The sequence below is a fragment of the Triturus cristatus genome, chromosome 3_2 (genome assembly GCF_964204655.1).
Source record: "Triturus cristatus chromosome 3_2, aTriCri1.1, whole genome shotgun sequence".
NCBI lineage: Eukaryota > Metazoa > Chordata > Amphibia > Caudata > Salamandridae > Triturus > Triturus cristatus.
Window position 1 is genome coordinate 197737621 of NC_140584.1, and position 26315 is coordinate 197763935.

The 26315-nt window shown below is 48.1% G+C and overlaps 1 protein-coding gene across 3 annotated transcripts in view; it reads right to left on the reverse strand.

Moving 5' to 3' along the window:
* The window catches only part of PARP9 (poly(ADP-ribose) polymerase family member 9), an 828079-nt gene that overhangs the window by 415208 nt on the left and 386556 nt on the right, over window positions 1-26315 (reverse strand). For all 3 annotated transcript variants that reach the window (XM_085647495.1, XM_085647496.1, XM_085647497.1), the window contains 2 exons: window positions 13574-13786; window positions 13251-13469 (listed from right to left, as the gene is read on the reverse strand). In XM_085647495.1, the coding sequence (XP_085503621.1) occupies window positions 13251-13469; window positions 13574-13786 (432 nt within the window). The remainder of the gene's footprint in view (window positions 1-13250; window positions 13470-13573; window positions 13787-26315) is intronic.

Below are 26315 nucleotides of genomic sequence, written 5' to 3' on the forward strand. Positions count from 1 at the left end.
TCCACTCGGGCCAAAGTGCACGTCACCAGAGGTGGGTCAGGGATGCTCTTGAGCTGCTGAACCGCTGAGTGCTTGCAGCTGGTTTCCTTTGCCTTCAGCATACATGAGGAGAGTGTGGAAGGTCTGTTGGCAGAATTCTGACCTTTATTTGAAGGAATAGGATGCCTTAAAAATCACATGATACATCTTCACGTTGACCGCTCTGTCCAACCAGTTGCCCTGAAACACAGGGTGGCTTTTAATCTGAGACCCAAAGGTGAGGAAACTAGAGCAGGCTGATATCATTGAACAGGTTAATGGCCTGACTCCGTGGGTGTCCCTCATCGTAGTGGCAAGGAAGCCTGAACAACCTGGGGGAGGTGAGGATATGTGTGGACATGAGGCCCCCTAACCAGGCCATCAGAAGGGAACGTCACCTAAGTCCCAAAGTAGATGACGTCATGGCAGAGGTGAGCGGTTCCCAGTGGTTCTCCAAGATGGACTTACCAGCAGGATATCACTAACTACTGCTGGACCCGGAGTCGAGGGCCATCACAACTTTCTCCACTCATGTCGGCCTCAGGAGGAATAAACGTCTCAGTTTCAGGTGTCGAGCACAGTCGAAGTCTTCCAAGACACCATAAGGGGGGGTGTTAGCTGGTCTAAAAGGGGTCCTTAATGTCAGAGATGAAATTCTGGTGCATGCATCTACATTGGAAGAACATCTTGATCACCTGAGAGACACATTTCAGCGCCTGAGAGACAATGGCCTCCATAGAGAGAAATGTGCATTCCTTCAGAAGGAAATAGGTTTCTTTGAATACCGATTTTTTCAGCAAGGAGTATCTCCTGATACAGCCAAAGTAAGGACATTCAGTCAGCCCAGGCTCCCACCACTGTTACAGGTGTGAGGATTTTCCTAGGTATGGTTACCTAATGTGGCTGCTTCATTCAGAATCTAACAGACCATACCGCCCCTTTGAGGAAGCTAACGAAGACCAACATCAGCTGGAAGTGGGAGCCTGATCAAGAAGAAGCTTTCCAAGATACTAAACAAGCACTGTTGGCTGACACCACTCGAGTGTACTTCGATCAAGCTCGGAGTCTGAACTGTCGGTGGATGCTAGCCCCGTCGGCCTGGGAGCCGTACTGTCTCAGAAGCAGAGCAATGGAGACTGGGCTCCGGTGGCCTATGTGAGCCGTGCACTTACTGACACAGAGCAACGGTACTCTCACATCGAGAAGGAGGCCATTGTGGTGCATTGTGGCTGTCGCCATTTCCATCTCTAGCTCTATGGCCAACCTTTTGTGGTCCACACCGGTCACAAGCCTTTGATTCCACTGTTCATGGAGTCTTACTCGAAACCTCTGCCGAGAATCGAGAAGTGGATTCTGCAGTTACAAGAATATCAGTTCTCGGTGGTCTACTGCCCAGGAACACAAAATCCCACCGATTTCCTCTCCAGGCATGCGGGACCAGCTAAGGAGGAAGAGGAATCGGATGCTGATGAGGTCGAGGAGTACGTTAAGCTGGTAGTGGTGCGGTCCTGACCTTTGCCCATCTCTATTGAGGAGATCGTGAAGGCCACGATGGAAGATGAATGCTTTACGTTAACCATCTCCGCAGTGACCTCAGGAAGGGGGCACGTCTTGACTAGCAAAACACCTTGCAGGACAGACGAAGCACGAGTTGTGCTGGAATCTTTACACCCTGGGAGTCTGGAGCTGGCCGTGTCTCCCGAAGGCTGCCTCATGAGAGGGTCCCGTCTGGTAATTCCCAGGACACTACAACGACGAGTGGTCGACCTAGTTCATCTGACCCATCAAGGGATTGTCAAGACAAAATCTAGGCTACGATGTAAAGTCTGGTTTCCAGATCTTGACATGCTCGTGGAGCAGACGGTTCGACAACACCCTCTGTGCCAGGCGGCTGGACGGCAGAGCCGCCAGCCCTGTTCATCACGGACGATATTTCACCTTTTCCCAAGTGTCGATTTTGGAAGTCTCCCGGGCGGGAGGCACATGTTGGTCATCATTGATGATTTCTCTAAATATCCAGAGGTCGAAGCCATGGACTCGACAATGGCCAATGCAACAATTCCCTGGCTGGAAAAGATAATGGCCACCCATGGGCTCCTGAAGGAGTTACGCACTGACAATGGCCCTCCATTTACCAGTCAAGAGTTTGCAGAGTACTTGCGGAGAAGGGGCATTTATCATTGCAAGGTCACACCCCGCGGACCCCAAGCCAATGGAGAGGCGGAACACTTCATCCGTACCTTGAATAAGGTGCTGCGGGTTGTGTTAGCGAATGGACAGAATATGGAATGTGCCCTGTACACTTTCTTGAGGGAATATCGACTCACACCCCACTCAACGACCCAAGTCAGCCCTGAGTCCTTATGTATTAATCGACCCGTGGGTGATGTCATTCCCCAGGTGGACCGGTTAACAGATCTTCTGGCACAGGTAGCGAAGAGACTGAAACTGCGTTGAGTGAAGAATGATCACATGTCCTGAGTCCGTAGAGACAAGCCAAGGTCCATCACCGTCGGAGATCGGGTGATAATGAAGAACCAGAATCCACAAAGCAAATTCATGCTCCCATTTGAAATCGATCCCTGGCGAGTACAGTTGGTGAAAGGCACCATGATCACTGCCCAGAAAGCCGGAGAGACTTACAAGGAATGTGTCTTGTTTCAAATGGTAACAAGCTCCTGCACGCCCGCCTGTGGAGACGACATCTTGGGCAATGAACTATGAAGCTGATGATGATGATGGTAGCCCTGTCCCGATGGGTCCTGTCCCGATGGGTCCTACCCCGAGCAAGGCATCTGCACCCGTTACCTCTGGCACATGAGGTGCTGGGTCCACAGAAAACATCCTTCATCCATCCGTGGAGCTAAGCCCTCAGAGGTCACCTGCCTCCCGTTCGTGTCCACCAGTGGCTAGGTGTGACAATGCTGAGGATGATGGCCATCGTCAAGGAAGAGGGAGGTACCATCTCCAACCATGTCCTGTGAAATCTTCTCAGTTGAAAGACTTTGTGTTGGTTTGAAGCATAGTAAAGTGACATGTTTTTCTTTTCTTTGTTTCTCTCTCTCTCTCTCTTTCTCTCTATGGTGGATGTTTGCATTAAGTGTCCATTTGGGGGCTGTTGTGTTTTTGTTCAAAATACAGGAGGAATGTTATGTTGGTGAGTTATTCCACCAGGGGCGCAGAGAAAGGGTCTGTGGGACAGACCCTCCTCCCACGCTGTCAATGGTTGGGCTGCGTGGGGGAGGGGAAAATAAAATAAAGGGACTCAGGAAACCTGTCTCGTGGTTCTTAGAAGAGCACCCTGCACAGTGTACGTGTTATCATTTCTTGCTACCCACGTTTTCTTGGCCATCACTCCAGAGCAACAGAACACCCAGTACACTCCAGAAGCGGAGTCCCCAGCAGCTGAGGGCAGCGAACCAGGCCCCAGACACTCCACCACCCAGGGATCTAATCAATAAAAACCTGTACCATCCATGTTGTTGGAATGTTCCAACGGGCCCTTCAAAGTCACTAGGTGGCCTTGAACCAGCAGGGGATTGGGCCGCAATGTAGCAGGGTAGCAAATGCCTTGCCGAGACGGGACGACAGCAGTCGGTGCCAAAATGGGGTGGGCCACTTCAGACCTATCCGGTGAAAGTGAGTCCAACTGGCCTGAAACAAAAGGCAGGTAGCACCACACCACCAAGTCGTGGCCTCTACCTGCTCCACAGCCCCCGATCCACTAACAGCCAGGGGGAGAAGCTTCCAAGTCCGAAGTCTACAGCGCACCAATAAGCAGCACACTGCTGCCACCCAGTGCGTGCCTCGATTCGTATCAGGAGTGGGCGGGCCTTAAGTATAGCGGGGAAAGCAAAGTCTTTATCGGAGCCCGACGGGGAGCACAGAGATCACACATCCGCTAACTTGGCTGCTTAGCCATGCCCAGAGATTGAGTTTTTGAAAGACTGATCAGAAGGGATGGAGAGAATACCTTAAAGAATGAAGAGGATCTGCATGGCTTTCCAAACAATTTTAATAATTTTCGTTTTGTCTGCACTTATTACCGTCTGAGTGTAATCATATCCTTCAGGTGGGTATTCCCCAAACACCACTATGATCGAAATTTTTTTGAATAGTCTCAAGCATTATAATTTTGAACATAGACATAGTTAAAATAAAGATTTTGAGAATAGAATTCTGTATGAATTACAGAAGCATAATGAACTTGTCTGATTATTACGCGGGTAGCCACATGCCCGCTTTTGTTTCAGGAGTGACTTTTAGAAGCAATTACCTTTGTCGTATGGTTTATTATCTGCACTTTATTATTAAAAAATGATGCATCTGAATTATTTAGAAGTTAACATAAATTATTAATGTTCCAATAGATTACTTACCTGTTATTACAAGGTTGGAAACAAATACAATTTCAAGGTGTCCTATAAAGTTTGACAGTACTCACACTGGAGAGGGAGCATACAGAATGTGCACAGATTAGCCAAAGTGGAGCGTAATTTTAATAAAGAATATAACAAGAAAAGGTCAGATGTCAGGTTAAGAGCTTCAGAAGAAATGGGATTTGATTTAAGGGAAGAGACTATGTGTAAAGGGTCACAAATACATCCTAGTCTTAGAATTTGGAGAAGAAAATGTGTGTATGATGCAAATGAAACATAGTGACAATGATTAACCAGTTATGATAGGGAACAGTGTGCATGCTTATAATTATGTAATAGATAGGTTTTATATTTTAGGTAGTGTTGATCCTATGTTTGAAAGGATTTATAATTTCTACACTGTGCAGAAGGAATAGCGGGAAACAGATATAAAAGACGATTTACGTAAATGGGTCGCGACACTGCTCGTCATGCTGCAAATAACCCCAAAGGATTCTGGATAGTGTAGTGGCTACGGTGAGTACGCCTACGCCACGAGTATATAGAAATATAATGCCATCCCTGGACACGTGTTTCGAGGTAATTGCCTCTCGTCAGCAGGGAGCAGGTAGGTATGCGGGGTGCCGATGACTGCCATATATATAGGTAAAATACCTTCCAAGGCGCGCAGGTGCAGACACCGGGCTCGTCAGCCAAAGTCGCTCGAATGAGCTATTAGTGATTTACGTAAATGGGTCGCGACACTGCTCGTCATGCTGCAAATAACCCCAAAGGATTCTGGATAGTGTAGTGGCTACGGTGAGTACGCCTACGCCACGAGTATATAGAAATATAATGCCATCCCTGGACACGTGTTTCGAGGTAATTGCCTCTCGTCAGCAGGGAGCAGGTAGGTATGCGGGGTGCCGATGACTGCCATATATATAGGTAAAATACCTTCCAAGGCGCGCAGGTGCAGACACCGGGCTCGTCAGCCAAAGTCGCTCGAATGAGCTATTAGTGATTTACGTAAATGGGTCGCGACACTGCTCGTCATGCTGCAAATAACCCCAAAGGATTCTGGATAGTGTAGTGGCTACGGTGAGTACGCCTACGCCACGAGTATATAGAAATATAATGCCATCCCTGGACACGTGTTTCGAGGTAATTGCCTCTCGTCAGCAGGGAGCAGGTAGGTATGCGGGGTGCCGATGACTGCCATATATATAGGTAAAATACCTTCCAAGGCGCGCAGGTGCAGACACCGGGCTCGTCAGCCAAAGTCGCTCGAATGAGCTATTAGTGATTTACGTAAATGGGTCGCGACACTGCTCGTCATGCTGCAAATAACCCCAAAGGATTCTGGATAGTGTAGTGGCTACGGTGAGTACGCCTACGCCACGAGTATATAGAAATATAATGCCATCCCTGGACACGTGTTTCGAGGTAATTGCCTCTCGTCAGCAGGGAGCAGGTAGGTATGCGGGGTGCCGATGACTGCCATATATATAGGTAAAATACCTTCCAAGGCGCGCAGGTGCAGACACCGGGCTCGTCAGCCAAAGTCGCTCGAATGAGCTATTAGTGATTTACGTAAATGGGTCGCGACACTGCTCGTCATGCTGCAAATAACCCCAAAGGATTCTGGATAGTGTAGTGGCTACGGTGAGTACGCCTACGCCACGAGTATATAGAAATATAATGCCATCCCTGGACACGTGTTTCGAGGTAATTGCCTCTCGTCAGCAGGGAGCAGGTAGGTATGCGGGGTGCCGATGACTGCCATATATATAGGTAAAATACCTTCCAAGGCGCGCAGGTGCAGACACCGGGCTCGTCAGCCAAAGTCGCTCGAATGAGCTATTAGTGATTTACGTAAATGGGTCGCGACACTGCTCGTCATGCTGCAAATAACCCCAAAGGATTCTGGATAGTGTAGTGGCTACGGTGAGTACGCCTACGCCACGAGTATATAGAAATATAATGCCATCCCTGGACACGTGTTTCGAGGTAATTGCCTCTCGTCAGCAGGGAGCAGGTAGGTATGCGGGGTGCCGATGACTGCCATATATATAGGTAAAATACCTTCCAAGGCGCGCAGGTGCAGACACCGGGCTCGTCAGCCAAAGTCGCTCGAATGAGCTATTAGTGATTTACGTAAATGGGTCGCGACACTGCTCGTCATGCTGCAAATAACCCCAAAGGATTCTGGATAGTGTAGTGGCTACGGTGAGTACGCCTACGCCACGAGTATATAGAAATATAATGCCATCCCTGGACACGTGTTTCGAGGTAATTGCCTCTCGTCAGCAGGGAGCAGGTAGGTATGCGGGGTGCCGATGACTGCCATATATATAGGTAAAATACCTTCCAAGGCGCGCAGGTGCAGACACCGGGCTCGTCAGCCAAAGTCGCTCGAATGAGCTATTAGTGATTTACGTAAATGGGTCGCGACACTGCTCGTCATGCTGCAAATAACCCCAAAGGATTCTGGATAGTGTAGTGGCTACGGTGAGTACGCCTACGCCACGAGTATATAGAAATATAATGCCATCCCTGGACACGTGTTTCGAGGTAATTGCCTCTCGTCAGCAGGGAGCAGGTAGGTATGCGGGGTGCCGATGACTGCCATATATATAGGTAAAATACCTTCCAAGGCGCGCAGGTGCAGACACCGGGCTCGTCAGCCAAAGTCGCTCGAATGAGCTATTAGTGATTTACGTAAATGGGTCGCGACACTGCTCGTCATGCTGCAAATAACCCCAAAGGATTCTGGATAGTGTAGTGGCTACGGTGAGTACGCCTACGCCACGAGTATATAGAAATATAATGCCATCCCTGGACACGTGTTTCGAGGTAATTGCCTCTCGTCAGCAGGGAGCAGGTAGGTATGCGGGGTGCCGATGACTGCCATATATATAGGTAAAATACCTTCCAAGGCGCGCAGGTGCAGACACCGGGCTCGTCAGCCAAAGTCGCTCGAATGAGCTATTAGTGATTTACGTAAATGGGTCGCGACACTGCTCGTCATGCTGCAAATAACCCCAAAGGATTCTGGATAGTGTAGTGGCTACGGTGAGTACGCCTACGCCACGAGTATATAGAAATATAATGCCATCCCTGGACACGTGTTTCGAGGTAATTGCCTCTCGTCAGCAGGGAGCAGGTAGGTATGCGGGGTGCCGATGACTGCCATATATATAGGTAAAATACCTTCCAAGGCGCGCAGGTGCAGACACCGGGCTCGTCAGCCAAAGTCGCTCGAATGAGCTATTAGTGATTTACGTAAATGGGTCGCGACACTGCTCGTCATGCTGCAAATAACCCCAAAGGATTCTGGATAGTGTAGTGGCTACGGTGAGTACGCCTACGCCACGAGTATATAGAAATATAATGCCATCCCTGGACACGTGTTTCGAGGTAATTGCCTCTCGTCAGCAGGGAGCAGGTAGGTATGCGGGGTGCCGATGACTGCCATATATATAGGTAAAATACCTTCCAAGGCGCGCAGGTGCAGACACCGGGCTCGTCAGCCAAAGTCGCTCGAATGAGCTATTAGTGATTTACGTAAATGGGTCGCGACACTGCTCGTCATGCTGCAAATAACCCCAAAGGATTCTGGATAGTGTAGTGGCTACGGTGAGTACGCCTACGCCACGAGTATATAGAAATATAATGCCATCCCTGGACACGTGTTTCGAGGTAATTGCCTCTCGTCAGCAGGGAGCAGGTAGGTATGCGGGGTGCCGATGACTGCCATATATATAGGTAAAATACCTTCCAAGGCGCGCAGGTGCAGACACCGGGCTCGTCAGCCAAAGTCGCTCGAATGAGCTATTAGTGATTTACGTAAATGGGTCGCGACACTGCTCGTCATGCTGCAAATAACTACATTATCCAGAATTCTTTGGGGCTATTTGCTAGTATGACGAGCAGTGTCGCGACCCACTACGTAAACTATTTAAAGCTCTTTCGAGCGACTTTGGGCTGACGAGCCTGGTGTCTGCACCTGCGCGCCTTGAAAGGTACTTTACCTATATATTTTGGCAGTCTACTTGGCACCCCGCATACCTACCTGCTCCCTGCTGACGAGAGGCAATTACCTCGAAACACGTGTCCAGGGATGGCATTATTTCACATACTCGTGGCATAGGCGTACTCACCGCTGCCACTACATTATCCAGAATTCTTTGGGGCTATTTGCTAGTATGACGAGCAGTGTCGCGACCCACTACGTAAACTATTTAAAGCTCTTTCGAGCGACTTTGGGCTGACGAGCCTGGTGTCTGCACCTGCGCGCCTTGAAAGGTACTTTACCTATATATTTTGGCAGTCTACTTGGCACCCCGCATACCTACCTGCTCCCTGCTGACGAGAGGCAATTACCTCGAAACACGTGTCCAGGGATGGCATTATTTCACATACTCGTGGCATAGGCGTACTCACCGCTGCCACTACATTATCCAGAATTCTTTGGGGCTATTTGCTAGTATGACGAGCAGTGTCGCGACCCACTACGTAAACTATTTAAAGCTCTTTCGAGCGACTTTGGGCTGACGAGCCTGGTGTCTGCACCTGCGCGCCTTGAAAGGTACTTTACCTATATATTTTGGCAGTCTACTTGGCACCCCGCATACCTACCTGCTCCCTGCTGACGAGAGGCAATTACCTCGAAACACGTGTCCAGGGATGGCATTATTTCACATACTCGTGGCATAGGCGTACTCACCGCTGCCACTACATTATCCAGAATTCTTTGGGGCTATTTGCTAGTATGACGAGCAGTGTCGCGACCCACTACGTAAACTATTTAAAGCTCTTTCGAGCGACTTTGGGCTGACGAGCCTGGTGTCTGCACCTGCGCGCCTTGAAAGGTACTTTACCTATATATTTTGGCAGTCTACTTGGCACCCCGCATACCTACCTGCTCCCTGCTGACGAGAGGCAATTACCTCGAAACACGTGTCCAGGGATGGCATTATTTCACATACTCGTGGCATAGGCGTACTCACCGCTGCCACTACATTATCCAGAATTCTTTGGGGCTATTTGCTAGTATGACGAGCAGTGTCGCGACCCACTACGTAAACTATTTAAAGCTCTTTCGAGCGACTTTGGGCTGACGAGCCTGGTGTCTGCACCTGCGCGCCTTGAAAGGTACTTTACCTATATATTTTGGCAGTCTACTTGGCACCCCGCATACCTACCTGCTCCCTGCTGACGAGAGGCAATTACCTCGAAACACGTGTCCAGGGATGGCATTATTTCACATACTCGTGGCATAGGCGTACTCACCGCTGCCACTACATTATCCAGAATTCTTTGGGGCTATTTGCTAGTATGACGAGCAGTGTCGCGACCCACTACGTAAACTATTTAAAGCTCTTTCGAGCGACTTTGGGCTGACGAGCCTGGTGTCTGCACCTGCGCGCCTTGAAAGGTACTTTACCTATATATTTTGGCAGTCTACTTGGCACCCCGCATACCTACCTGCTCCCTGCTGACGAGAGGCAATTACCTCGAAACACGTGTCCAGGGATGGCATTATTTCACATACTCGTGGCATAGGCGTACTCACCGCTGCCACTACATTATCCAGAATTCTTTGGGGCTATTTGCTAGTATGACGAGCAGTGTCGCGACCCACTACGTAAACTATTTAAAGCTCTTTCGAGCGACTTTGGGCTGACGAGCCTGGTGTCTGCACCTGCGCGCCTTGAAAGGTACTTTACCTATATATTTTGGCAGTCTACTTGGCACCCCGCATACCTACCTGCTCCCTGCTGACGAGAGGCAATTACCTCGAAACACGTGTCCAGGGATGGCATTATTTCACATACTCGTGGCATAGGCGTACTCACCGCTGCCACTACATTATCCAGAATTCTTTGGGGCTATTTGCTAGTATGACGAGCAGTGTCGCGACCCACTACGTAAACCAGATATAAAAGACACCTACTATTTTTAGGCCTCACACTAGCAAAACGAGGAATTGCCAGACAATGGAAGGCAGATACCCCACCGCGTATAATGCTTTGGAAGAAAGGCATGGACTTTATAATGGATTTTGAACTCCATGTCTTTATTGCTTGGAGACGCCCACAAAAACACACCAAAATATGGAAGAGGTGGGCCACCTACAGAAATATTCCCCTGGAGACACAATATAGTGAATGGTCAATTAGAAAAAGAGATAATCACATATGAGCATGAATAGCGAGATAACAGCTTAATTAAATCACCTATACTAGTGATGCGAGAGACCAAGACGATAATATCTGATGATATGGCACATAGTTAGATATCAGTTGATACCTGTGTTATTGTATCATGTTTTCAACCCAGAATGTTCATGGGATGATGGGGACTAATTATATTATCAGACATATCCTACAGATGAGGTGTATACCTCATGTCTCTCAGATATTCTGCTCTGCTATTATAAAAGTTAAAAAAAATTATTGTGCATCATAAAATGTACCATGTAAATAGTTTGAGTGGTGTGCATCATGGGAGAGTGAGAACAAACAGCATAGGCTAACAAGTATTAGATGTGTTTTCAATATTAGTTCCACGTTGTGAATGTTGGAAAGATTAATCTATTGTCTACTTAAGTAGATCATTTGGCAGATAACATAGCAGGTGCATTCGCTAAGTTTATGAGGAGATACTTGCGATTAGATCCATGCTTATTCAAAACAAAATGGTTTAAATATGCTTTTAGCAAAGGTAGGCGGGTCTACCACATAATAAAAGCACAAGACACACAATTGATAGACGGAATGCAAATCAAAACATTCACCCCCAGTCAAGAGATCTGGGTTAAATCCATCATTCTTTTGCTCACCATGCCACCCCAGTTTAGACCTGGCCATATGCAAATCAGTCTTGACCCTGTGCCTCATGGGAACAGTCCAACCCGAACTGCCAAGCCAGGTCCTCCCTGGACCGGAAACCAGCATCTTAGGACCGGTTTCGGAGTTTCACCCTCTTCAACCAGACTGATTTGCATATGGCTGGGGTAAACTGGAGTGGGACGGGTATGCCCAAACGTGGGTCACGTGCTCTCCATGCCACTGGAATCAAGCTATCCTGGCTGAAGAGGGGTGAAACCCCAAAACAAGTCCTAAGATGCTTGTTTCCAGTCCAGGGAGGACCTGGCTTGGCAGTTCGGGCTGGACTGCTCCCATGAGGCACAGGGTCAAGACTGATTTGCATATGGCTGGGTTCAAACTGGAATGGCATGGTGAGCAAAAAAACGATGGATTTAGGCCCAGATCTCTGTACTGGGGTGAATGTATGACAGTATTCTGCATTCTGTCCATCAACTGTTGTTTTTGCATGTAATAAAAGCACAGCATAAAACGTCTATTGCAAATAATTATCAAAGTATTAACAGTTGTCTTGATAGCCTAATATTGTGAACGTGTTTCACCCATCAGGGGAATTTGGCATCAAAATGGTTCAAGGATAGGTGGGGTAGAGAAGTATTTATTTGTGAAGATTGCAGTTTCATTAGCGCTAGCATCTATAGCTGCAAGGAGTGTTTTTTTTTTTACATTTCAGGGGTTCTAGATTTGACTGCGGGAACAAGAAGAATTTGATAAGAATGTTGACAAATAAAGAAGTTGCTTTTGATTAAACAAACGCAAAGGTCTATGACAATCTGAAAGCATTACACAGAAAAGATCCTTCAAGAGTGATGACTCAGATATCATAAGTCTAATGGTGTGATAATATCCAATTTTAAGGGGCTGTGGAAAATTATTATTGTATTAAAATATTAATGCTTAATTTAGGCTTGGTTCGGTCAGCATTATTACGCCACACCAGGCCTCTTTACTGAGTGCTAGTTTAAATGTTGTGCATGCGTACTGTTTCCTGTTCTTTTTTGGGACATCTCCAAATTCAGCTTCGACCACAGTCTCTCTCTGTATATGTAAAGTATCTTTTCTTTGGCTTCGTCTGCTGAAGAGATGGATGTGATTGAAAACGTTTGCTAGGTTATTGAGCTAAACATCCATTGATCTATCTGTTGTTATGCCTGTGTAGAAGGGTCTATTGTCTTAAGTTTGCTTTCTCTTGTTTTCTGTATTATCGAAAAGTATGGTTTACTCCGAGCTACTAACCATGTGAGTAACAACCAATTAAGATCACTTGCACGTATCTGTAGGAGGTACTTTGGAAACTAACTGACTGATTGGGTCGCTATGCAAGCAACATTTTAGTGACATCTTTTTACGTAGTGTCATGACACCAATCTGTGTGCTTTCACTGTCTAAAACATAGTTTAAGATTTGCAAATGTTATGTAGAGGGACTTATTATCTTTGTTGTTCAGCTCTACTTGTTATTTCGAGAGGGCTATTTATATGCAGTCCTGTTTGTATTTAGAGCTTATTACTATCAATTTGATTATTTGTCATACGTTCTGTGGCAAATTAATTAATTGCTTAAGGCACGACATATTTTTCATTATTAATTAATTGACGTCTATCTACTCCTCAGACTTTATTTTCTGTAATGATAATTTTGATATTTGAATAAATCAAATCTACAAAACCTGAGAACTGGAAAAGCCTAGACAAGTAAAGTTTTCCTTAATGTTCTTGACTTAGTGATCAAGAATAGAAGTTTCCCTTTTCTGCAAATGGACCCTCCTTAATGTTACGTGGGTTGGAGAGTCGACGACGGAAATTGCGCACTTGCACCCATTTCGACCTGTTAACCCGGAGGTAAAATTGTCTAAGGTAACTTCATAACCAGCACAGAAAGCAGTAACGGTTTTTCCGTTTCTGGAATCTGGATTAACTCATAAATGTTTTAACCCTATAGCCATGCATTTTTTAAATGATAATGTCACACAAATACAAACCTTATAAGTATCATCATCTTTTGGATATATCACAAAGTGCACATGAAGTTTCCTTTCAGAATGCTGGTTTGCAAAATGTATTGCTTCGCTGATCATGATGTTTGCAACTTGGTTTTTGGAAAAATGAAGAATGCCAGTTCCGATTGCAGGGAACGAAATGGATTTAATGCCCTCGCTAACTGTATTTTCCAAGCATTTAGAAACAACTTGCCGAAATCCCTAAAATAAAATAAAATGTACAAAAGAAATCTAATGAAAATCATTTCCTTGATAGAGGTAAAAATCCACATTCAATTTGAGCAAATTGTGAAAATCTGCTTCACCTTTTCTGCGTCAAGTGAGTAAGCTTCAGGTACTATTAGATGATATACCCATTCACATGGTAACTTGTACCCTTTGGTTTTCATCACTGGAGAAATAGGTTTCCTATTAATTTCATGCTGCATCTCAAAGCCAGCTTTAGACAGAATAGCTCTTGAAATATTTCCATCGCTGAGGTCACGTTTCTTGTCGACAGAATTAACGATGACTGCAGTCTAGAGCAAAAAAAAAGTTCATTAAATGTTTAATATTTACATGCATATTCAATCTTCATGCTTACAAATATTGTCACAGCAGCACTCTTAATACATCTTGAAGTACAATATAACACCTAAAGTCGTTTCCAATCATTTCTTTTCACTTTTACAGTCCTTACCAAAAATCAGAGTCTTTCTCTCCCTCCAAACAAAAAGCATGGAACACTGTCAAGAGGATATGAGCCTCAGTCCAAATTCTGGGGTAAAATGGTGGTGCTTTTCTTCACCCAGTAAAAATGCTACCTCAGGGTGGGGTATTTACTGGGTGTGTTGAATACCACCTATTCTAATTTCTGTAGTTCGGAATGACCAGCAACATACGTTCTTGTGTTTTGCTTGCCAATTACCTAATGTTTCATATATTTTCAGAAAGAAAATATTACTAGGTGGTTCCTAGTGGAATGTGTCCAGTAATAATTGTGGGTTCTGGGTAATTACCGTGTGTGCTATTGGCCCTCTGTTTTATATACCAAGCGTGCTAATTACCCAACCATTTAAAATTCAGATTTGTGTACACACAAATTGGAACTTACCATAATACCTGGAATGTAACCCTCTTTGCCCCATGGATTGTTTTTTAGACTACAAAAACAAACACCTTACGTAAAATAGTAAAACACTGACTCAGAGTTTGTCAGGATGAAGGCGCTGTTTATTGCACCCAATAAATACCAAAACCTGTGGGTAGATTTTTTATTGGGTACGATTAATGGCACCTATTATGCGCTTTTGGGGAACAAAATGCAGAGTCTATTGCTTACCACACCAAAATCATGGGAACTTCGTATGTATATTGGAGAGATACCGGAGTTAGTTATTTTCTACCCCAAAGTTAATTGCAAAAAACAAACAAAGCCCGGGACACATTTAGTTTCCATCTCAAATACATTGACTCCAGTCACGTGTAACAACCAATGAAGTAAGAGATCATACTGCAGACAACGCAGTGCTCCAATGGTGAATATATTTACAATGTACATCAACAAAGACACTGTACAATCCCAATGTTTGTCTATATTAATTGACGAAAATCATGACAAGGTTACATAAATCATTATGACATCCCTTGGAGGTTATTTCCACAAGCAACCAAAAGGATGTGTTTGTCGATGTTTCAAAACCATATAAATGTTAGGATCTCATCAGGACATAGTCATCGGAGTACCAAACCTGCATATAAAAAAAGAAAAGAAACAAAATAACTTCCTAAATACTGTGCAAAAACATACAGGTTACCTCAATTGACTAATCAAATAACTGCTAACCAGGGGGCGTGGCTAGCAGTCGACGAGGATGGTCGTAGCCTAGTGAGGCTCCTGACCCCCCGCCCGATTATCCGCATAAAACCTCCTTCAACCACCTGAGAACCCCGTGAAAACTCCGGGGGATCTCAGGAGATACCTTGGGGTCTGCTCCGGTCTGGGTTTCGCCCCGGCGATCGCGCCGGTGAGAGAGAAAGCCGACGCCAAAAAGCAAGAAATCTGGCGCTCAAGATGGCGGCCGCCCCGGGGCTGAAGTGACGAGGCCCGCGACCTCCTGACCGCCCAGGCGAATTGTGGTGCTGTGGGCGAGGAACAACTCCGACACGGAGAGTTGGGGCTCCGCTGGAGTAGAGTTTCCCGACCTTTGGTGACCGCGGGACTGAAACGGCACTCGGACCGTCCGAGACGCGGCTCCTCTCTTCCTCCCCCACCGCGGTACGGACCGGAGGCCTCCGGCTGCGGAGCTCCGCTGGCGCTGGGAGCCAGAGCACAGCCCACCTGTCCCCCGCCCGAACCCGGAATAAAGGATCGCGGCGCCCGGCCGGGTTGGGGCACTGACGGCGGAGGCTCTGGGCCGGACGGGAAGGGCCTGAGAAGCGGCCATTTTGATTCTCTCCCCCGAGTGGGGCGCTGCATTGCCCGGCGCCCCGGCTGTGGGAACTGGGGCAGCCGGGCGCTCCCTGAGACCACCGGGGACTCGGAGACTCTCCTGCAGCCGGCGGCCGCCGAGGCGCGAGGAACCCTTGCCATCCCTGGACTTGCCCAATAGAGTGGGAGTGGAGCGGACCTGCTCGGCCTGCGACCCGCAGCCCAGCATCGGGTGAGGAGCACCCGACGCCCCGGCTTTTGGGCCCTGTGCAGCCGCTAAATCCCGGAATCCTCTGGGGGATCCTTGCTGACGTCGACTGTGGAGCAGGCTGTGCCCGCCACGGATCTGTGCTCCCCGGCGGATTACCCTGCGGGGGGCCCCCGGCTGCCCCCCCTGCTGCCCGGCGGGGTGTCCGGTTAATTGGCCTCCATCACCTCGGCGCTGGGAACTGGTACAGTGCAGGAGGGTGCGCGGACTGGGGACCGGCCCTCCCAACCGAGGCATAACATTGGCAAGATCGGACCCCGAGTTCCTTACAGGGGTGCCACAAACGCCGGCTCACCGCGCCAAACGCAGTGACTACGCCATTAGGATATCCTCCAACCCCCGTGCTGGGCCTGCTAATAGGTGCTCACAGCGGGGATCTAAGAAGGAACTGGCCCCAATCGGTTGGAGCAGCTCGGAGCGGGGCGCCGTGGCTGACTGCGGAGCAGTGACGAGAGGGTGGCGGCCCTGAGATCTGAGAAGCAGGGAGTGCGAGGAAAAGTGGTCGTGCGGACGCTGACTGGCCGGCCCCACTGGGAGACGCATACAACGCGGTTCGATATAACAGCGAGAGGGGCGTCCCGACCGCCACTGGACCCTGGAAGTGCCTGGATCGGACATAGCGCTTTGGAATGGGGAAACCAAGAGGGGGGAAAGGGGACGGAGGTCCCACCTCAGAGGCGCCCGAAGAGGTGATGCAGAACCCGACGGACCTACGGCAGATGCAAGACCGCATCCTAGAGGCCATCGCGGCCACGAAGGACGCTCTGCACCAAGACATAGCGCAAGTAGCAACGGGTCTGGGGCTCCTGCGGGCTGATCATGGTAAGCTAACGGACAGGGTCAAGGCCACGGAGAACACTCTGAAAGACCTGATACCAGCGCAAAAATCTGTGGAGGGTCGGCTGACGGAGGCGCTAGACCGAATACAAGCACTGGAAAGGAGGGCTGAGGACGCTGAAAACCGTAGTAGGCGCAACAACGTACGCCTAGTAGGCCTTCCGGAAAAAAAAGAGGGCTCCGATATGGTGGGCTACTTGGACGACTGGTTGAGAACTACGGTAGCCCCGGAAGGCCTCTCGCCCTTCTTCACACTGGAACGAGCGCACCGAGTACCTGCCAGACCCCCTAGACCGGGCCAACCACCTCGCCCTGTGGTCAGCAAACTCCTCCACTACAAAGATAGGGACTGGTTATTGCAGAGGGCCAGAGAAGCGGGCCCCTTCCAGGTTGATAATAGTAAGGTCACGCTATTCCCGGACTACACGTTTGAGACCCAGAAACTGTGTGCCTCCTTTCTATCCATTAAAAAGGAACTTCGCTCTGAGGGCATACAGTACTCGCTCCTTTTCCCAGCCAGACTCAGAGTAGTGGTGGATGAAAAAACGATGTTCTTCCTCACGGCAGCGGAGGCATGGGCCTGGTGGGACACCTACAAGGCAGGCACGGATGGGGTTAGAGCCAGAGAGGAAGTGGAACAGCAACGACAGCAACCGGTGAGGAAATCACAGAGGCTCCGAAGGCGCAAGCATGGGGCCAGGAGGCCGACTGAATCCCAGACAGAGGACGGAAGAAGAGCAGCATTACAAGCGGTGATAGACTTATCGGGCGCGGCACTGGCCCCGTCGGGGCGGGCCTCTGGCTCGGAGGACCAAGGTACGGGCTCGGAAACAGAACATTCAGACTTTGGCAGCACGAAAGGCCCAGTGATCACGCCACAGACGTCAGAGGAAATAGTCGAGGGCTGAGCGTTGGACAAGGGACTCCTGCTGAGCAGCGGTGGCCGGGGCTTGCCACTACAGACGCCTGAGCAGGATACAGTAAGACTGAACTTTCGTGAGTTACATGAGCATTGTGGGGCGGGGGGGGGATGGGACGATGACTGGGATCTTTGTGACTAGTTAACGCTCCATAGGGCCCATAAGGCCTCCGTAGTGCAGACTGCGGAATAGCAGGGTTGTGAGAGTGCGTTTGCTCGAACACAGTTTGGATGGGAGCAGCTCTTGTGAAGTTAGGTCCTATTCTGAGGGGGGGGGCCTGGAGTAGTTGGGGTGGCTCAAGGCGAGATTAGGGGTAGGGGGATAAGGGATGTGCTAAGGGGGGGAGGGCACAGTGTCACCATAAGCGCCTGGGAACGGATCATCTGCACAATGTACCGAACAATGTGGGATAATGGCTAATGCAGGGTCAATAAAATGTGTGACTTGGAATGTGAGGGGGCTCCACACCATGGCAAGAAGACACAAGGTGCATGCTTACCTGATCCGCAGAGGAGTGCAGATTGCGTTTCTACAGGAGACTCACCTCACAAGGAAGGAGGGCATAGCCCTGCAGCGTAGATGGAGGGGCCACCTGTTTTACACCACGTACTCCGCCTTTGCTAGGGGGGTGTTGATTTGGATACGGGCGGGCACTCCTTTTCAGGTAACCAGACATAGAGTGGACCCGGAGGGGCGGTACATAGCGGTGAAGGGCAAACTCAGGGGCGGGCATATAGCTCTAGGAAGCATCTATGCACCTAATGTGGACCAGGCAACCTACCTCGCAAAGCTCTCTGGTGTGTTGGCTAGCTACCTCGCAGGCCCAGTACTATTAGGGGGAGACTTCAATTCCATAGCAGACGTCACGCTAGATAGATCACATCCACCGCTGCCCGCGTCCCCGGTGCACCGACTAGCGAAAACCAGATCGGATTGGCAGGACAAATGGGACTTGGCTGACGCTTGGCGCACTCAGCACCCAGAGGAGCGGGATTACTCGTTCTACTCCAGCCTCCATGACCTCCATGTCTGACTGGACACCTTTCTGTGCTCCCCTTTAGTCCTTCCAGCGGTGGCCCAGACGGAATATCTGGCGCGCACTATTTCCGACCATAATCCCTTGCTACTAACGCTAGGCTGGATGAATGAAACATCACGGATCCCGACGTGGCGACTGAGGCCGGACACTTTGGATGACCCACCGTTCCGGGAGGCACTGGGTGAGAGGGTTGGCCACTACTTCGCAGAGAATGACGGCTCTGCGACCTCTAGGGCTGCGGAATGGGATGCCTTCAAGATTGTAGTGAGGGGCCACTGCATAGGGAAGTATGCGGGGAGATGGAGGACCTTGCTGGATGATTTAGAAAGAGCCGAACGCTCGCTGAGAGAGGCCGAATTAGCGTGCCCCAATCGACCCGAGCTTCAGTACAAGGTCAGTGAGGCACGGGAGGCGGTAGCGGTGGAGGTGGAGCGTCTTCGCAGCTTTGACTACAGGAGGTACCTGACTAAATCGCATACCGAAGGAGATAAAGCTGGGACACTACTGGCCTGGTTAGCAAACCCCGCTAGAAACAGTCATCCGATTTTAGCCTTAAGAGGAGAGGAGGGCCGCATAGGTACCACACAACCGGACATTCTGGACGGCTTTAGGTCCTACTACGTGCAATTGTACAAAAGCGCGTTAATGGCACAGGGAGAGGAAATAGAGGCATTCCTAGATGAGCTGCAACTACCTCGGCTGGAACAAGAGCAAGCAGACGCCCTAGGCGGTCAAATAGAATTGGCGGAAATAAGAGGAGCTGTGAAACGGATGGCTCGTAATAAAACTCCGGGCTTGGACGGCCTGCTCATAGAGTTTTATGGGCGATACCTGGAGCAACTGGCTCCCAGGCTCCAAATTGTCTATAATGAAGCCAGGGACAGGGGACGGCTCCCGCGATCCATGCGTGAAGCCATAATGATCCCCTTACCGAAGCCACGTAGGGAAAGCACTGACCCGGCGTCCTACCGACCTCTGTCCATGCTAACAACGGACTACAAGATTCTAAGCACGGTACTGGCGACCAGGTTGTTGAACCACATGCAAGAACTGATCCACAAGGATCAGTCTGGGTTTATACCCACCCGTAACACCACTCACAACATCCGGCGGTTGATTAGGCTGGTGAATGACCCTCCGCCCGAGGCACGGGCGCCCCTAGTATTGTCAGTGGACATTGAAAAGGCTTTTGATAGCCTGGAGTGGGAATATTTGTACAAAGTGATGCGGTGTTTCGGCCTGGGTGAAGACTACATACACTGAACAAAAGTGCTGTATTCCTCGGCGAGTGCACGAGTGAAAGTGGGCACGCTGGTATCACAACAGTAGGAGGTGTGTCGCGGCACCCGGCAAGGATGCGCATTATCCCCCCTGCTGTTTGCATGGGCGGTGGAGCCTCTTGCGGCCATGGCTAGAATGGGCAACCATTACAGTGGTTTGGATTTCAGAGGGAACCGGCACTTTATCTCGCTGTATGCGGACGACCTCCTCCTTTTTCTGTAGAACTCCGACAGTGCGGTAGAGGGCGCGGAAAGACTCCTGGAGCGCTTCGGCAGGTTATCTGGCCTAAGGGTTAATTGGGCTAAGACCTGTCTGTTCCCCCTACGGCGGGAGGAGGAGCAGCCCCCCACCTGCCAGTTGATTAGATGGGAGCCTAGATGCCTGGACTACCTGGGGGTACACGTATACCATGACGCCGCGAACTTGTTGGAGGGCAACATAGGACGCTGCATCCGTGCCCTACGAAGCAGTATGTCATTCTGGACCACCCTGCCGCTGTCAGTAACGGGACGCATATCTCTTCTGAAGATGATCGCCTTGCCCCGATTGTTATATTACTTCAGGACACTCCCAGTTTGGGTGCCTGGAACGATCTTTAAGCAACTAAAGTCGCTGATAACATCCTTCCTGTGGGGCTCGGGCAGACGCAGAATAGCGTTAGCGACGCTGACCCGTCCAAAAGACGAAGGGTGCCTGGCGGTCCCGAACTTCGAGCTCTATTATCTAGCAGCACAACTGCAGTCCCTCACGCAGGAGGTAGCGAGGGTATACCGCGGTCCGGAGCGGGAGAGAGACAACGGCACTCCCCGTCATGTGTTGGCCTACATCACCCTACAACAGAGATTGGCACTCAATGATCTGTCCCAGGAGGAGCGCACGTTCCACCTATGCTGGAACAGATCACAGAGGCGCGCAGGAATCAGACACCCATATGCGCCCGAAATCCCACTAGGCATGGTGACAGCACTCCCGCATGGGGGTGATTGGTCGAGGCTGCAGCTGTGGGAGGAGGCGGGTCTGCAGATGGTGGGGGACCTGTACGATGACGGAGTGCCGTCCCTGTTACGGACATTGCAAGACCGCTACGACCTCCCGAGAGGAGATTACTTGCTGCACGCGGCGGTGGTGAGAGCCATACAGGCACATTGGGGGGAGGGATTAGTCGAGCCCGCGACGACGCTGGCGTGCCAATACGCAATGATGTCGGCTGGCACCTTCAAAGCAGTGACGTGTCTATACTCACGGACGCTGAACGAAACCCTTCAGCCCTTGGCTGCGTTAAAAAACAAGTGGGAGCTGGACCTGCAGGTGGAAATCCCAGACACCACGTGGACGCAGCTAGTGCGAAGAGCCAGAAAAAGCACGAGAAATGCACGATTTCAACTGATTCATTTCTATGTGCTCCATAGAGCATACCTTACCCCAGGAAAAATAAGGAAATACTTTGGGGCTGAGGAGGCTGCTTGCCCTAGATGTAACAAGATAGGAGCAGATCGGATCCACATGTTGAGGGCTTGCCCACACCTGCAGGAGTACTGGAGGGAGATAGGCAACACATTGAATGAAGTAGCAGACAGAGACTTACAGTACGACGAGGCCGTTAGTGTACTCCACTGGTTCCCGCACACGCCCAAGAATAAAATATCCAGCAAGTTTATAGACATGGGCCTAATATTGGCAAAGAGGGAGGTGACTAAGGGGTGGAAGTCGAAGGTAGGTCCAACACACCGGAGATGGCTGAACGAATTCCTAAAATGGGCGGCTAGTGAGAGCACACTCAGATATCAACTAGCTCGCCGCAAACCAGATGAGCGAGCTCAGGAAGCGGCGATGGAATGGGAAATTTTAGTGCAGGCCTTGCGTGACAGCCTAACTATGGGGGAGGAAGACGAGGAATCTGATGATGCAGTCGATGCAGTCGTGGTACCGGCTCCCCTGCCAGTCACACACGCTTAGTAATTCATGGAACTCTCCTGCTAACCACCACACATACCGACTCTTCCTGGCTAGGCGCTATGGGGGGGACACTGGGGGGGGGGGGAGGACCGAGGGAGGGATTGCAAGTCCAAACTTAATGGAAGAAGAATGCGAGATCCATGAGAATCTTGGGGGTGAGGGGGGTTAACTTTAAAAGCAGGCAGCGGATTTCCCCACTAGACGACCGTACTTGTAAGAACTGTAAAGATGTAACATATGGCTAAGTGGCGCCGCCCGGCCTCCGGGATGTGGGCAGTACGGCTGTGTGTACCGCACGGATGTATGACTAAGGGGGGCGAGAAATCTGCGTTAATGGCATTTATCCTGAGTGTTATACAGTATATTGGGACCTGCAATAAAAATGGTTTGACAAAAAAAAAAAAAAAATCAAATAACTGCTAACCACCCAATTAGTCTGATGACTTATTTGTTAGGAAGAACCACCAGACTTTTAACCTATCTAAAGTTAAACGGAAAACAGAGGGAATTATTACCCAAATGCATCACAACTCAATGTCCGCCCTCACAACTGTTATCTAAGAGTGCTCCATGACTCAGAACACCACCAAGTGTGCATGCAAGAAGACGCGGTCCAAGAAGGTAAGCCGGTGAAACTTCATACAGATACTGCACACTGATTCGAACCTATATCGCAAGTGAATGTCAACAACTTATGTGAAAAATCATGCTTATAAGTTAGGCAGCAATTATCCCCATACATAGCAGGGGTGAAACTTAATAGCTTAAAAGTGATAAAGAAAATGCAAACCACCACCAAATTATGGCTTCTATGTCCAACATGCCATAAGCAATGTTCAAGCCCACTCAATAGTACGAAAGCTAGGAGCCACGAGGGTCAAACCCAATACCCCTCATGGCCCACTAGTGCGGTGCCAGAGAGTGCACGCAATGACAAGTACCGATCCTGAGAGCTTTAAATAATATAAAAGGTTACTCCAAAATATTCAGGAATCAATCTAGGGTAAAAAAGACACAATCAAAATCAAACTGGCTCATCCATGGCAACCTGTTAAAGAATGGTAGATGGCATATAGCTTAAAGACTCACCCCCCTACAGTGGAGTTAATCCAAGTAACTGCATCACCATTACAGTGAGGAGAGACAGGGAAGACACGGCAGACGTTGCAGTGTTATCTGCCCTACTCTCTCTGCAACACTAAACCGCTAACTAAGCCTCGCCATTTTAGGAAGACCACGTTTCCCATCTGTGACAAAAGTGTAAAACTTTGCCCCTGAAGGATCTAATGTTTGTGCAATTCGACCAAATCAGAACCTAAATAACTCACTAATACTAGTGTCTGATGTATAGGCATCCTAGTAGATTTAACAAAACTTGCCATATAACCAGAGATTATTGTAATGCAACAGCTAATAATCCATGTACTATGTGAATTCATGAACATCATTGTAAGAGATCACAACCCCTAGCGTAGTCCATGAAGTCATCTCAGGTCATAAAATGGCTTTGTATTCAATATTTAATAGCGTGTTTCTGCATGCCATCACAATCATTCAGACCAAAGTTAGTGTTGTCCAAAAGGTATTTCGCTTGCATTCTTTACAATCCGGTAGTGTTGAGATGTCACCTCCTCTGCTGTCAAGGGTTATGACCTCCACACCTGCTAATAAATTAAGCCTGGGCAAAGCACTACGCTACGCTCGCGTAGTTTGTGAAGTTTGCGCTACTTCGCACTACGCGAATTGCGCGTAGCACAGTGCAAACATGCTAGCTCGCGGTCCTCAACTTCAAGTTGGCGACCGCGAGCAAGCAAAATGACACCCCGCAAGACTTTTTCCTCATTCGCGATCAGCAACATCAAGTTGCCGATTGCGAGCGTGGAAAATAAACCTCCCGGCGAGATTCTCAATGCGGGGAGGTCAGGTTTCTCATTGCGAGTGGTCGCGTATGCTCGCGACCGCTCGCGATGAGAAACTACCAGTCTGCATTGAGAAAGCTGCCGCTCGAGTAAAAATCTACTCGAGCGGCAGAAATGCTTGTCCGCACTTTGTAATCATTGAAAACTGCATCTTGCACAGTGCGAACAGGGTACTACGCAGTTCGCGAAGTGCTACGCGTAGCTCGCGTAGTGCACTTTGCGTAGCTACGCGTAGTGCTACTTCGCGAACTACGCCCAGGGTTATAATAAATTTGATCCTCGGTGTGCCCACATTCACCAAAATTTCGTACTAATGGTGCTCCGTTCACTCTGCAATTAAACCGACTCCTGTGCTGCAAAATGCATTTTTAAAAAAAATTTGAGTCGTTTCTCCCACATTTACCTTCGTACAAGGGCACAACTTAACCATTTGGATCTCCTGATAAGGCAAATCAATGGCACCTTTTACACTCCACTATACAGAAAACCGACAGACACTAATTTGTTGTTAAAAATCATACCTGTGTCTTCAGAGACAACTAGCCGTATGGCCAGTTTTCGCACCTATGCCGTAGTAGTCATCTTAAGAAGGATTACTTTTCAGAGGTAGAAGTCCTTAGACTAAAACTTTTAGAAAGGGGGTAAACTAAGAAAATCATCTCCAGAACCATGCATGGTTCTGCACTTGAGAGTGTGTGTTCATCCCAAGACACTGAAAGCAATCTAAAGGCAGAGTTGTAATGGTGATCACATTCTCACTCGTGTGTTATGAAGTTAAAAGGATAATTTTGAAACATTGGTCCATTATTCGAGATAAATGTGCTGAACGTCTGTTGTTTGCCTTCAAGCGCAATAAAAATGTCAGATATTATGTTGTGTGAGCCCATTGAGAAACCACTGTGAAAAGTGACATTAGAGTGTTATGGTGCTAACCTGGTGGTCTAGGTCATTATTATCTTAATATATGTATTTCTTTGTAGAAATATGTATAGTAATTATGTTTTTAAACATATATATATATATATATACATAAAATTATCACTGCTTAGTAATAATTGTCCAGCACTCCAAGGGGTAAAAAGTCACTCGCACTCTTTATTTGCAGTGATGATCACATCAATGCCTTTCAACAGCCTCACGCTGCCTTGTTCACGATGTGGACACACCGTTTGATTAAAGTTAAAATAGTCATTCAAAATGCTAGACATCAACAATGGACTACATTTTAGTACATGGTAGTTTCAATGTGAGTTTGGTGGCCATCTTTAAACATATTATAAAAAAGCAACATTGATGAATAATTCAACATTTTCACAGTTCTAAACTGTAAATTGTCATTTAGTGCTTTTACAAGGAGTGTGCTTGTATCGATTTGAAATACTTGGAAGTTAATATATTTTGCAGAAAAATTATTTCTTGCTTATTTCTATAACATTTCCACAGTTAAAATATATATATATATATATATATATACAAATTCACTTAAAAAACCATAGGTTTCACACATGTTATAGTTAGGTGGATATTTCACTCGTAAAAAACCAATGAAATTCCCCCGTTATAGTTAGTTCACATAACTATAGCTCGCGCGCCCGCAATCCACTGCTGATGACGTCACATATTACATCACTCATGACATGATCAGTGGCATCACTCATGACATCACTGATGACATCATCCTTGTGATAGAGTGGCGGCCGCGCGAGTTATAGTTATCTGAACTAACTATAACGGGGGAATTTCATTGGTTTTTTACGAGTGAAATATCCACCTAACTATAACATGTGTGAAACCTATGGTTTTTTAAGTGAATTTGCAAGGTTTTTTAAATGCTAATTCCTGACTATAACGTGTGTGAAACCTATGGTTTTTTCAGTGAATTTGTACGTTTTTTTAAATGCTAAGTTATGTATGTATTATTTTTTTTTTATATATATATATATATATATATTTATTTTACAATAAACTACGTTTTTGGTTTTTCACCCCCGCGATTAAAAAAAAAAAAAAATATATTAAAATGTTTTTTTCTGCCTTCGGGGTCCTTCAGGGACCCCTTGACAAAGGCTAGGGGGTCAGGAACTCTCTACCCTGCCCCCTTTTCACGTTCGCCACCTTCCTTTTTCACTCTCGCACTGAAAACAAACAAAATGGCGGCCGACATTTCCTGATTTAGACCGATTCGAACGTTGACTAACATGTAACCACCAATCAGAATTACGCTCGCGCACGTTAGGGTGCTCGCACGGTGCGCGGCTATAGATATGTATGTGCTTTTAACTGCAATTTTCTCAGGAACTACTGAACAGATTGACTCCATATATGCAAAAGGCACATCCCTGAGCTGAGGACTACCTCTCTGCCAAATTTCAAGTAATTCTGTTCAGCCGTTCGGGCTGTACCTTGGACTAAAGGTC